General features: G+C 48.6%; 1 protein-coding gene across 1 annotated transcript in view; it reads left to right on the top strand.

The window, feature by feature from the left end:
- Positions 1-14,067, top strand: part of VWF (von Willebrand factor) — a 137,009-nt gene that overhangs the window by 80,612 nt on the left and 42,330 nt on the right. Inside the window, exons 23-32 of the mRNA XM_041735719.1 lie at positions 663-803; positions 1,019-1,132; positions 2,569-2,725; positions 3,775-3,933; positions 4,613-4,748; positions 6,841-8,219; positions 10,376-10,492; positions 10,591-10,731; positions 10,996-11,139; positions 13,741-13,905. Of these exons, the coding sequence (XP_041591653.1) occupies positions 663-803; positions 1,019-1,132; positions 2,569-2,725; positions 3,775-3,933; positions 4,613-4,748; positions 6,841-8,219; positions 10,376-10,492; positions 10,591-10,731; positions 10,996-11,139; positions 13,741-13,905 (2,653 nt within the window). The remainder of the gene's footprint in view (positions 1-662; positions 804-1,018; positions 1,133-2,568; positions 2,726-3,774; positions 3,934-4,612; positions 4,749-6,840; positions 8,220-10,375; positions 10,493-10,590; positions 10,732-10,995; positions 11,140-13,740; positions 13,906-14,067) is intronic.

The following is a 14,067-nucleotide window of genomic DNA, read 5'->3' as shown; positions in this document are numbered from 1 at the left end:
TATCCAGACAAGAGAATTTAGGCAGGTGGCAGAGCATGTGCAAAGGCCCTCTGGTGGATGGTGTTTGGAGTATTTGAGCAAGGAGGCCAGTGTTCAGGACCTGTAGCTGCACATGAGTGCTTGTTGAATGCGTGGTAAGTGAACACAGGGACAAATAGGATATTATGTCAACTTTGGTGGCATTTAGTATCCAGCAGAATGCTGGCCAGCCTGTTCTGGACAGGCTGCATTTGTTCAGATAATGGGTTTGCCTGTCCACAGTGAAGTAGGATCAGAACATTCTCTCTTTGGACCTGTACAGTCTTACTGATGTCATGTTGAAGCAGCTCCTCTCTCTGCTCAGCTTGTCACTGGGGAGATAGAGCCCTGGAGCTACTAGGGCCAAGGCTGCCTGATTGCCACCTCTGCCCTTGGTGGATTGTGGGCAGGTTGCCTCTCTTTGTGAGTGCCCTCTGTTTAACTTTAAGATGGGTGCATGAGGAAGCCTGGGAGAAAATTTGGCAGGGACCCTGGTCTGTTTCTGGGTCTCCATCTTCATCCCTTTCCTGGCCTCCCCTTCCTCTGATGAGCCTGCATCCTCTGCCGCCCAGAACCTTCCTTTCCCTGAATCAGAGAGTTTGGCCCTAGGTTTACAATGCTCATGATCTAATCTTGTCTGTCAGGAGCAGGTGTGTGGCCTGTGTGGGAATTTTGATGGCATCCAGAACAATGATTTCACCAGCAGCAGCCTCCAAATAGAAGAAGACCCTGTGGACTTTGGGAATTCCTGGAAAGTGAACCCGCAGTGTGCTGACACCAAGAAAGTATGTCTGGGGTCTCCATGTAGCCCAAACCAGCAGGAGGTCTGCTTCCTGGAACATCCCTACCAGTCTCATGGGGGCTGTAGGGGTGGGGTGCGGTGTGGGATGTCAGGTGGTATGAACTGCAGTGGTGGCAGGGCTCTCGAGGAGAGTCTCTTGGATTCTTCTGGGTTGACTGGTCGGGGGGTCCTTCTGTGTCCTCTTGCTCTGTTCCCCAGGTACCACTGGACTCCTCTCCTGCCGTCTGCCACAACAACATCATGAAGCAGACGATGGTGGATTCCTCCTGCAGGATCCTCACCAGTGATATTTTCCAGGACTGCAACAGGCTGGTGAGGGCTGTGGGGCAGACGGGGGCAGAAGAGTGCTAAGGGCTGGCCCAATGGATACTACCTTGGAGGCTGGGAAAGAATCAAGTCACCCCTTTACTCTCTTCCTTGGCTTCGGGCTGGGAAACAGAAAGCATAATGGACAGGGTATGAGGAGAGCAGTGCCTGGTGAACCATTTTTTCTTCTATGCAAGGTGTAGCTCTTCTGGCCATCTGCCAGCACTTCTCTTTGGGCCTAAGTGTTAGGGCTCTTTCCCCCGCAGATTATCTCACCTCCCACACCAGAGCCAGGGATCTCATCTTCCTGTTACTGCCGCATGCTGACCTGAGCACCCTCTGCTCTCACAAAACCCTTCAGCTCCAGGTTCTTGTCTGACAGATACTCTTTTTCGGCCTATACTCTATAGGGATTTTGAATCCTCATTGTAGGACTTCTTTTGGGGTCTTTATCTCAAATGGTGACAAAAAGTTCCCCAACATTCAATTTTCTGTCTGTCTCTGTATGAATATATATATACACATATGGGTGTGTGTGGCAACATGTATATATTTCTATACGTACATGCACACAGCCACCTACACACACGCGCTGCTCTGTAGCACCACATGTGGAAGAGACTGGATGAATTCCTGTACCTCAGGGCTCCTTCTCTCCATGCATTGACTTTTAATCCCTGAGGATAGTCCAGAAGACTACACAGGATTGCCTGGTTTGGTGGAAACCCTGGGCATCTGAGTTGGAGGAATGCAGATAGCAAGGCAGCCAGGGAAATCAGGATTGTTGGAATGTCTTGGGAACAATGATCTGCCTAATGTCTGTTCATTCCTACCACAACCACCTTGGAAATGGCCAGTGGGGGAGCAGCATGTGTCAGGGTGGGGAAGGTGGGCAGTGGTTACTATAGTTGAATGTGGGTGGTGGGTGGTGGGTGGGTCAGCTTGAGGGGCAGGGCCCAGGCTGGCCAGGCTGGCCAGTGGAATAGCTCCACAGCCCCTCAGTGAGGCAATAGGAGCAGTCCTGATGCCTTTCCTCCTCTGTTTTGCTGAATTGAGGCAAGGGAGGAAAGTGACCAGCATGTATGTCTGTTTGCTTTATGTAGAAACATTGAAACACCCATGAGGTTGGGAGTGGGTTATGGGGATGGCTGGCTGGCTGAGCAAGTATGTGGAAAGATGGATAAAAGAGAAGGTTCTGGGAAATTCTAAGACACATTACTTTCTGTGAAAGGCTGGCGGCACTCCTTTATTAAACTTTTCTTATTGGAATCCAGATTAGAACCTAGAAATTAATGCCTTTGTATCCACTCCCTGTTTGGGCTGCTGACCAGCATTTCCCCTCCCATTGCCCTACTTTGACCACCAGAATATTCTCACTCAGATCAGAAGCCAGAGTTCCTAAATTCTTCCCAGGCCTAGGCCACCCTGAGGTTCCCTTGCAGGTGGACCCTGAGCCATTCCTGGACATTTGCATCTACGACACTTGCTCCTGTGAGTCCATTGGGGACTGTGCCTGCTTCTGTGACACCATTGCTGCTTACGCCCATGTCTGTGCCCAGCATGGCAAGGTGGTGGCCTGGAGGACAGCCACATTCTGTCGTGAGTCCTGATGTCCCTCATGGTCTCAGACACCCTTCCTCATCTTTCATGAAGTTAGACCTAAAGACCTCAAAGTGAGGTGCAGGAGGATTCCTTCATGGGAAAGAAGACAAAGCTTCTATGTGGGGATGGATGGCCGAGGGCTGAAAGGAGTTATGACATTGATGTGAATGAGGAAGGACAGGGGACAGCAATTAAAGACATTGATATGTAGAGAAGTTCCAGAAGAGGGAGAAGATAGAACAGTGATGAAGAGAAGGAAGTCAATATATTCATTAAATTCAGTATCTTTAATTAGATACTATTGTATTTGCCAATGTGAGTGAGCAATGCATACCTTTCTATGGAGTCTTTCTTCCTTGGCTGTGAGCAGATGATTGTTTTTTTAAAAAATTAATTAATTAATTAATTAATTAATTAATTTTTTAAAGATTTTATTTATCTATTCATGAGAGACACACACAGAGAGAGGGAGAGACACAGGCAGAGGGAGAAGCAGGCTCCTCGCAGGGAGCCTGATTTCGGACTCTATCCCGGATCCCGGGATCATGCCCTGAGCCAGAGGCAGATGCTCAACCGCTGACCTACCCAGGCATCCCAATTTATTTATTTTTAAAAAGTTTTATTTATTTTTTTGAGAGAGAGCGAGAGAGCGAGCAAGTGAGAGAGCATGAGCGGGGGCAGGGGCAGAGGGAGAAGCAGTCTCCCCACTGACTGAGCAGGGAGCCCGATGCAGGGCTCAATTCCAGGACCCCGAGATCATGAGTGGTCTCAAGGGCAGATGCTTAACCAACTGAGCCACCCAGACACCCTAGCTGATTGTTTTTATATGGAAAACTGATTCAGAACCATTCAGTTCCTGGTGAGGTGCTTTAAAACCCTGGCAGCCTCGAATACTGGTGATTCCCATAGCTCTTTAGTTCCCTGCCATCACCGTCACCTCCCCCAGGGCCATCACCACCATGGGTCTCACCACCATCTCTTTGGGGGACTTTGGTGCAGTCCTGGCTTCTCGGGTTGCACAGCTTGGTTGTGTTCTGTCTACACAGCCCAGAATTGCGAGGAACGGAATCTCCACGAGAACGGGTATGAGTGTGAGTGGCGCTATAACAGCTGTGCCCCTGCCTGTCCCATCACGTGCCAGCACCCCGAGCCACTGGCATGCCCTGTACAGTGTGTTGAAGGTTGCCATGCGCACTGCCCTCCAGGTAAGGCACCTGCCCCTGGGGCAGGACAGGCTGGGGGCTAGGCTGGGCTGTCAGGAAGGGTGCTTCCCTCTGGTGCTCCACTTCAGCCTTGCCCTGCGGTGCTCTGTTCCCATCTCTGCCACCCTGGGCTCTGCTTCAAGGTGCCCTTTCATCCAATCCAGGCCAGCTGTGATTTTGTCAAGTTGAGCTCCTGGACGATGCTTGTGTTCGCCTATTTTGGGCTTATCACTGGGAGCACTTTCTGATAGAACTTTCTACAGGGATGGGGACGTTCTGCTGAAATGTGGTTCACGTGTCTGAGGAATTGAATTTTCAATTTTGTTTTGTGTCTGTTCACATTTAAATTTAACTAGTCACCTGTGGTTACTGGCTGCTCTGTGGGATAGCACAGATGGAGAGTAATGAAATATATTCTTGGGGCAACGTGAAAAGACCCCTGGAGATAAGATTTCCTCTGTCCTGAGGCTCGGGTGTGGTGAAGTAGGGTGAAGGAAAGCCCCCTCTCGGTCTTGCAGAGGGATAAGTCAAGCCCAAAGAAGGAACATTGCTCCCTTAGTGGTGAGGTGGTCCTTGAGAGAGGCAGGCAGACTAGATTCTGGAATAGATCCCGTTAGTTAAAACCGAGCCTTCCTGTGTCAAAGGTGAGAGTTTTGCTTTCTAACAAGGATTTATCATGCAGGGAAAATCCTGGATGAGCTTTTGCAGACCTGCATCGACCCTGAAGACTGTCCTGTGTGTGAGGTGGCTGGTCGTCGCTTGGCCCCAGGAAAGAAAATCATCTTGAACCCCAATGACCCTGAGCACTGCCAAATTTGGTAAAACAGGCCCCCTGGTGTTTAAAGTGATAAATCCTACTATCTTCTCTGGGTCCTGCTCAGAGGTGTAGATCTGGGGAAGAGCTTTGCTATGTGAATCGAGAGGTTGAGTGTTGGGTTTGTTTTATTTCTTCTCTTTCAGAGAAGAGTTTTCTTCTCTTTAAGGACAGACTATATTGCTTCCTCAGAAAACACCTCTTAAGAGGTCAGGTTTTTTTTTTTTTTTTTTTTTTGAGGTCAAGGTTTTTAGCCTTTTCTCACTTAAGGAAGGAGGTGATCTCTTACTGTCCCTGGAGATCACATCTAGTCTAGGACAGGTACCTCTGGAAGTCAGATTTCCTTTTTGCTCAGAACTCTGACTCCTCAGTGTGACATAGACACCATGAGACCGCAACTGAGGTCCCAGGACAGGACTTTCATAATTGGGAGGGAAGACACTCATCGCTGCATCCCTGGGCTCTCCCCTGGATTGCATCTGGGAGCTGGCCTTTGGGGAGGTGACCTTTGAGGAGGTGAGAAGGAGTCCTAAGGGTGAGCTCTGAGCTTTCTGAAGCTCTGCTCCCAAATAAGGAACATGTATTCAGACGTTGACGTGTTTAACACCACACCCTGACACTGATCAAGCCTTATGGGAACTTGAACTTGAGAACTTAAATTTTCTGGGGAAGGGCTGTGGCCACAGCTGCCAGCCTCAGATCCCACCGCCACCATCTGTACAAACAAGGGGAACACTGCCTGGGGTAAATTTTCTAGCAAACACAGGAAACTAGAAAGTATGTCACTCATGCATTGTTAACCAAGGATTGAAGCAATAAATCGTGTGGACTATGGGGAAGTAGAAATTAACTTCCCAGTAAGATCCTGCCTGCCTACCCTATGTTGAAACAGAGGCTGTAAGGAATTAAGAGAGGTGAATCCAACACTGGCTTGGGATTCTGAGCCACACAGGCATGAGAGCTTAGAGCCCTCTCCCAATCTCCCCCTGCTGGCACATGGGGAGGGGCAGCTACCAGGGTATATACCATGGCTTCAGATAGCTGTGGACAGTAACTCCAAGGCAGGCTGGGGACGTTGATTGGGAGGCAAGCCACAGAGGACACTTCTCAGGCCTTAGGGCACTATGGCTTCCTGGCTTTACTGGGGGTGCTGAAGGCAAGTTGCTTCAAAGGGAGAGCATACGAATAGGAGAAGGTCCCAGGCTCTATGGCTCTCTACCATAGGGCAAGTTGATTTCACCTCTGGTCTGACATATTTTGTCATTTCTAGGACACTGGTGTGGAGTGACCAGGAGGGACTGGTAACTTGGCCTGGTAGTGCCGGAATTTGTAGGAGGACAGGGGCTCTGCTACAGACTTGGGGTGTGTGCTTGGGGTTGGGTGTAGGGCCTAGACTCTCTCTAGCAGAAGACAGGTGTTTACCACATGGTTGTTGGAGGAATGAATGAACAAGCCAGTGTCTTTTGCCCTAACATCTTGCACCCTCCTGAATACTGTTTCCAACTCTGTTCTGGGATAAAATTGGGATTTTGAATCTTTGTTCATCTTTACAAAATGTTTTCACTCCACTTTTTTTCTCCTTTCCTTAAGGCCCAATGTATTAAACATGATATAAAATGTATTCAGCTTCAATTCTGGTATAATAAACACGGTAAAGCATTTATCTTCAATAGGACATTCAAATGCCTTGGTCAGCATCAACATTTTAGAGCAATATTTATTTTTGGAGACACTTGGGAGAAATTTTGGATTATAATTAAATATGTGTGCTGCTGAGATGTAGGTTGGAAAGACATTGACTTTGAAAGGCTATGTGGAGGGCCTAGAAGCAAGAGAGATTCTCCTCAGGTGCTGCGATGGGTTAGAGCTATGACTTCTAGAATAAAGGGAGGCCTTTGCTGCATGAGTAGGGGTGCTAACTGGGGACATATGCTAAAAAATGATGTGTCCCTTGGGTGGGAAGTAACCCATGAGAGCTCAGTTTAGGTAGACCTGGAAGGCAGTTCTATGGGAGTCTGTGGAATGGTTCTAGATAAGGCCAAGATGCACCCAGAGGTTCTTTCTGAACTATTTCTGTTTTTCTCTCTCTACTGCAGTCATTGTGATAGTGTCAACTTCACCTGTGAGGCCTGCAGAGAACCCGGAAGTCTTGTGGTGCCCCCCACAGAAGGCCCCATTGGCTCTACCACCTCGTATGTGGAGGACACGCCGGAGCCGCCCCTCCATGACTTCCACTGCAGCAGGCTTCTGGACCTGGTTTTCCTGCTGGATGGCTCCTCCAAGCTGTCTGAGGACGAGTTTGAAGTGCTGAAGGTCTTCGTGGTGGGCATGATGGAGCATCTGCACATCTCCCAGAAGCGGATCCGCGTGGCTGTGGTGGAGTACCACGACGGCTCCCACGCCTACATCGAGCTCAAGGACCGGAAGCGACCCTCAGAGCTGCGGCGCATCACCAGCCAGGTGAAGTATGCGGGCAGCGAGGTGGCCTCCACCAGTGAGGTCTTAAAGTACACGCTGTTCCAGATCTTTGGCAGGATCGACCGCCCGGAAGCGTCCCGCATTGCCCTGCTCCTGATGGCCAGCCAGGAGCCCCCGAGGCTGGCCCGGAATTTGGTCCGCTATGTGCAGGGCCTGAAGAAGAAGAAAGTCATTGTCATCCCTGTGGGCATCGGGCCCCACGCCAGCCGTAAGCAGATCCACCTCATAGAGAAGCAGGCCCCTGAGAACAAGGCCTTTGTGGTCAGTGGTGTGGATGAGTTGGAGCAGCGAAGGGATGAGATTATCAACTACCTCTGTGACCTTGCCCCCGAAGCACCTGCCCCTACTCAGCACCCCCCAATGGCCCAGGTCACGGTGGGTCCGGAGCTGTTGGGGGTTTCATCTCCAGGACCCAAAAGGAACTCCATGGTCCTGGATGTGGTGTTTGTCCTGGAAGGGTCAGACAAAATTGGTGAGGCCAACTTTAACAAAAGCAGGGAGTTCATGGAGGAGGTGATTCAGCGGATGGACGTGGGCCAGGACAGCATCCACGTCACAGTGCTGCAGTACTCGTACATGGTGGCCGTGGAGTACACCTTCAGCGAGGCGCAGTCCAAGGGCGAGGTCCTACAGCAGGTGCGGGATATCCGATACCGGGGTGGCAACAGGACCAACACTGGACTGGCCCTGCAATACCTGTCCGAACACAGCTTCTCGGTCAGCCAGGGGGACCGGGAGCAGGTACCTAACCTGGTCTACATGGTCACAGGAAACCCTGCTTCTGATGAGATCAAGCGGATGCCTGGAGACATCCAGGTGGTGCCCATCGGGGTGGGTCCACATGCCGATGTGCAGGAGCTAGAGAAGATTGGCTGGCCCAATGCCCCCATCCTCATCCATGACTTTGAGATGCTCCCTCGAGAGGCTCCTGATCTGGTGCTACAGAGGTGCTGCTCTGGAGAGGGGCTGCAGATCCCCACCCTCTCCCCCACCCCAGGTATGCAGGCACCTGGCCGGATGTGAGGGCTGCTGGTGGCTGGCAGAGATCCAGTTCTTGGATTCTAATCCTGCTTCCCTGCTCTGCCTTTAGTCAAACCCCGGTCTTTAGAGTGCCTTGTTTTCTCACCTCCTAGCCAGGGAGATGCATCCATGATCCTTTGCAGGAGTGGGGGATGAGGGAGAGGATCTTTTCTTATTGAGTGGGCTTGTAAATTCAAAGGTTATGCAAGGCTATTGTTAAAATGTAAACAATACCAAGGATATAGAGTGAAAAGTACAAGTCCTGCTTTATCACACAGCCTCGTCCCCACCCATTCCCACTCCTTGCTTTGGAGGTAGTCTGTTAAATTTGGTGACTCTCAGCTCTGACCATGCTGGGCAGATAAAATCACTCTAAGTAGCTGTTGATCTTTGGGGCAAGGCGAGGAAGGTAGGTGACAGGTAGCGGAGTTAGTCTTCAGATTCTGGAGCCGGACTGCCTTAGTTTGAAATTCAACTCTGCCACATACTACCTGGGTAATTTGGAGCAATTTATTTTTGGTAATAATTTTGGGGTAATTTTGAGGGAGTACTTCTGTGTAGATCTCTGCTCCTCTGCCAAATGGAGATAACAGTAGTACTTGTAAAATGTTTAGAACAGTACTCAGCACATAGCCAAGTGCTCGAAAACTGGTTGTCACCAGTGTTCCTGTGACCGCCTTCTTAACTGATCCTAATGTCCAATCAGGTCTTAGTTCTTGAGCATAGGCCTGTTCAAGACATTCCTTGGTGTGTTTGGGAATACTTTTCTTTTCCCAGAATAACTTTTCTTTTCCCCAAAGAGCTGTATTTTTTTTTTCACTGAAGTGTAATTAAACACAGTGTTACATTAGTTTCAGGTGTACAACATAGAGATTCAATAATTGTGTATACATTTCTCAGTGCTTATCACGGTAAGTGTTCTCTTAATCCTCTTCACCTATTTCACCCATCCCTCCCACTTCTCCTTTGGCAACCACCAGTGTGCTCTTTATAGTTAAGAGTCTGTTCTTTTCATTTGTGTCTTTTTTCTTTGTTCATTTTTTGTTTCTTAAATTCCACTTATGAGTAAAATCACATGGTATTTGTCTTTCTCTGACTTATTTCACTTAGCATTAGGTCTGCCCTTCAGCTCTATCCATGTTGTTGCACATGGCAATACTTCATTGTTTTTTATGGCTGAGTAATAGTACATTGTGTGTGTCTGTGTATGTAGATATACACACCACCTCTTCTTTATCCATTCATCTATGGATGGACGCTTGGGCTGCTTCCATGTCTTGGCTATTGTAAATAATGCTGCAATAAACATAGGAGTGCATATATCTTTTAGAGGACGTAGGAAGAAAGGAACCCTTGTGTACTGTTGGCAGGAAGGCAACCTGGTGGAAAAGACTATTGGAGGTTACTCAAAAAATTAAAAATAGAATTGCCATATGATCCAGTTATTCCACTAGTGGGTACTTACCCAGAGAAAATGAAACACTAACACACCAGAATAACTAACTTTCTGTTAATGTCTCCTGATTCTCACACTTGTTGTAAGTGCATTTGTTTCTTTGTTTTTATTTTAACCAGAGCCACAGATTTACATTCTTGTGATGCTTCTGCTGAGGACAGCAGTAATAGCATCATCTTATCAAATCTCAGAATGGTCTTTGGGCCAGAGGTTGTTTCTGTGCTGTGATCAGGACTCTGCCCAAACATTACCATGAGTACCTATCATGTATGGCACGTTAAGTGCCCTAAGATGTGAGAGCACATGAGCTCATCCTCCAGCCCTCGGCTGCCACTCCATCTCCTTTAGCCATCTATCTCTCTGCTGTGCCACTCTGATATTTTGCTCAATTCTAGAAGAGTTGCAGCCTCCAGTTACTGAGGGAGCAGGTGCCTCTTGCTTTCATCTGTAGGCATTTAAGCAGCCTTTGGATGGATTCTGAGTCTTCCCAATGTCTCCAAACCTGGGGCACTCATGGGCCCCTGTCGCTCCTCCCTTGGCCCATGTCACCACCAGGCAGGACCAGTGGAGACATCCTCCCCTTTGTGGCAGCCTCCTGCTCACCCTCAGATGCAGTGTCTGCTGCAGTGGGCCCCCCTGCCAGTACCTGTGTGCTCACTCTCCTGGTCTATTTGCAGATTGCAGCCAGCCCCTGGATGTGGTCCTCCTTCTGGATGGCTCTTCCAGCATTCCCGCTTCTTACTTTAATGAAATGAAGAGCTTCACCAAGGCTTTCATTTCAAGAGCTAATATAGGTGAGTGATATACTTGAAGGAGCAGGTTGAGAAGGAATGCTTTCTGGGGGCTCCACTTGATCCAGAGTGGGATTCTCGTGTTCTTTCTCCCCCATTAGGGCCCCGGCTCACTCAAGTGTCAGTGCTGCAATATGGAAGCATCACCACCATCGATGTGCCTTGGAATGTAGCCTATGAGAAAGTCCATTTACTGAGCCTTGTGGACCTCATGCAGCAGGAGGGAGGCCCCAGCCAAATTGGTAACCTGGTGCTATGAGCGGGAGCCTTGTCAGGTCTTAATTATTGGCATGCTTGACTGAGTAACCTTGGCCAGTCACTTTGTTCCTTGGGCTGCTTTCTTTTCCTGTAAAGTGTGGGCCCAGATGCTCCATCTGGATCTCACCTGTGTGTATCTCTGTCTCTGAATCATTCCATTTAGACGACCTAAGGATCTCTTCTGAGACGGGCTGCCCAACATTCCTGCAGTTAGGACTGACTTGGTGTGGTCTGTTCTCCATTCTCAGGGGATGCTTTGGGCTTTGCCGTGCGATATGTCACCTCAGAAGTCCACGGTGCCAGGCCCGGAGCCTCGAAAGCGGTGGTTATTCTAGTCACAGATGTCTCTGTGGATTCAGTGGATGCTGCAGCCGAGGCCGCCAGATCCAACCGTAAGTGTGCAGTATATGATCCCGAGACTCTCGGAAACCACTGGAGGACTGAAAGTGGGAGGGTGTGTGTGGGGGGGTGCTTTTGGGTGGCTTGGATGGCAGTGAATGCCTCAGAGCCCCCTGTGGCCTGGTTTCAAACAGCAGGGAGTGGCCTAATCATGTGTTACTTAGAAACCAAACCAAACCAAACGCGTTTGTCCTTCATTTGTCTGCATGCTTTCAACTGTCACCTGTAATCTCTCCGCATTTTCCCTTTGTGTTCTGGGCGGGTCACACCTCTCCACCTTTCCTTTCTGAGGTGGTTTTCTTGCTCTGTCCCTGCTCTCACCACCTCTGAGGCCAGAGTGACTCAGTATAGGGTTGTGGGAACCATCAGACCTCCACATGTGCAGAGCCCTCTCCCGGTAATGGCCTAATGGGTGTGGGGAGCAGATTGGACAAGAGAAAGGGTGCAGCTTTAGGAAAGGAATGAGTGTGGGCATGACCAAGCATGCCAATAAACATGGCACCCCATGTTCTGTGAATAGCAACAGAATGTGAGCAGGGGCGGGTGGCATCATGCCCAGGGAGGGCAGGTGGCATTATGCCCAGGGAGGGCTTAACAATGTTAAGTCCCTGCATGGCCGCCTGGAGACTTGTTCATCCTTCAAAACCCTGCTCTGGAGTTGTCTTTGCTGTGATGTCTTCCTAAGAGAGTTATTCACTCCCTTTTCTGTATCATGTCTGAACAACTCCAAATGTGCAAGTCCCCTTGTATTTATTTGTTAAGTTTCTGTATCTTGCAGTATCTTGCAGAACTTGGGGATCTTTGAGAGCAAGGGCAACATCTTGCTTATTTTCATGTCATCTGTGCATGATGCATGAAAGAGGTGGCCATCTAATATTTGCTGAATGAATGAAGGAGACATGTATATGAAATCGATTATTTTAGGGAAAAGGACCCTAAAAGGGAAAAGACATACATTTGGATGATACAATGAGCTTACAAGAACTGAAAAGTTGCTGGTAGAAAATCAGCTCTAACCTTAGGCAAATTGCACATTCCTAGAACTTTCCAGAGAACTGAATTGTGGGATTTCAGGATGGAGTTGCTTCTTCAGTATCATGAGTCTAAAGAAAGACTTTCATCTGGAAGGGAAGTAGTTGCAGTCTGGGGAAAACAGATGTGCCCTAGGGCAAGTCATTTGATGGTTCAAAGCCTCAGTTTCTCATCTACTAATGGGCACGTACATTCTCTGGGCTCAGGCCTATGACATTTTCTCTTCTCTACTTACACTCACCCCCTGGATGGTCTCATTCAGTGTCATGGGTCTAAATCCATTCATACACCACTGACAATATTCCAATTCTCTAGCCTGGATCTCTCGCTTCGACTCCACCTCGATGTTCTAAAGATAAATTCAATGTAAATCAAATTCACACCTGAATCTCCTTCTGTAATTGTTCCCATCTTAGACAATGGCAGTTCTATCATTCCAGTTGCTCAGGCCAAAGGCATCTGTGATTCCTCTTTCTTTCTCAGGCCTCTGTCCAAACTATCAACACACTACTGCTCCATCTTCAGAATATATTGAGAATCCCACCATACCATATCATGTCCACCAGGGCCACACTTGTCTCCCACCTGGACCATTGTGATAGCTTTCTGATGGAACCAGGTGGACCAGCTGCCACCTTTGTCCCCTGTAGTTCATAATCAACATGGCAGCTATAGTGACCCTTTAAAAATTGATCAGCCCAAGGGCACGTGGTTGGCTTAGTTTAAGGACCTGACTCTTAATTTCAGCTCAGGTCATGATCTCAGGGTCGTGGGATCGAGCCCTGTGTCAGGTTCCATGCCCAGTGCAGAGTCTGCTTGAGGGTTCTCTCTCCCTCTCTCTGTCCCTTCCCCACTAAAATAAATAAACAAAGCTTTAAAAAAATTAGCCCATGTCATTCTTCTGCTCTATAGTCTTAGCTGGCTTCCCACTTCATTCAGAGTACATTTTATGTCTTTACATGGCCTATGAAGCTTTGCATGGTCTGTGTCCCCCTCCCTCTCTTGTTTGCTCTGCTCCCACCACCCTGGAGCAAGCACTGATACTTTTGCTTGGGCACTTGTGCTCAAGACTGTTTCCTCTGCTTGGGATATCCTTATGGCTCCTTTAATCCTTACTTCAGGCCTCTGCTCAGATGCCATCTCTTCATCAAATGCTTCTCCAGTCCCCTTGCATGAAACAGTAACTCCCACTCCTACCCCTGGGCTCTCCCATCCTCATAGCCCATTTTGTTTTTTCCTAAGCCCTCATGCACATCTGAAATACTAGACATTTACTTATTTCTATGTTTTTTGTCTGTCTCTGCCCATGCGAAGTCCATAAAGACAAGATTTCATCTGCTCAGCTCACTGTATCCCTGTTGCTTAGAATAGTATCTGACACAGAGCGGTGTCATTAACATTGGTTGACTAATATCTTGCTCACAGGGTCGGTTTATGAGACCGGTCTGGAAAACATGAGGCTCTATGCAGATGCTGGGTACAGCTTCAGGCCTGTCCATTGAGGGCCTACCTGACCAAAGCAGGCTGACACAGATCCTTTCTCATTCCTCCGCTAACTCCAGGAGTGACAGTGTTCCCCATTGGAATTGGGGATCGGTACAATGAGGCCCAGCTGAGCAGCTTGGCAGGCCCAAAGGCTGGCTCCAATATAGTAAGGCTCCAGCGAATTGAAGACCTCCCCACTGTGGCCACCCTGGGAAATTCCTTCTTCCACAAGCTATGCTCTGGTGAGTCTCATTAATGTCTTTCTTACCCTCTCCAAAAACAAAAACAAAACCCAAGAACAAAACTCATTCTAGAGACCGGAGGGTGGCCATGCACAAACTATGACCTTGATGAAGATTGTTACATAGACTAGGACCTTCAGGTTTCTGCTCATGGAAACTTTG

Source organism: Vulpes lagopus, chromosome 21, assembly GCF_018345385.1.
Source record: "Vulpes lagopus strain Blue_001 chromosome 21, ASM1834538v1, whole genome shotgun sequence".
Classification (NCBI taxonomy): Eukaryota; Metazoa; Chordata; class Mammalia; order Carnivora; family Canidae; genus Vulpes; species Vulpes lagopus.
Note: the sequence above shows the minus strand (reverse complement) of the source record. Positions and strands in the feature narration are given on the sequence as shown.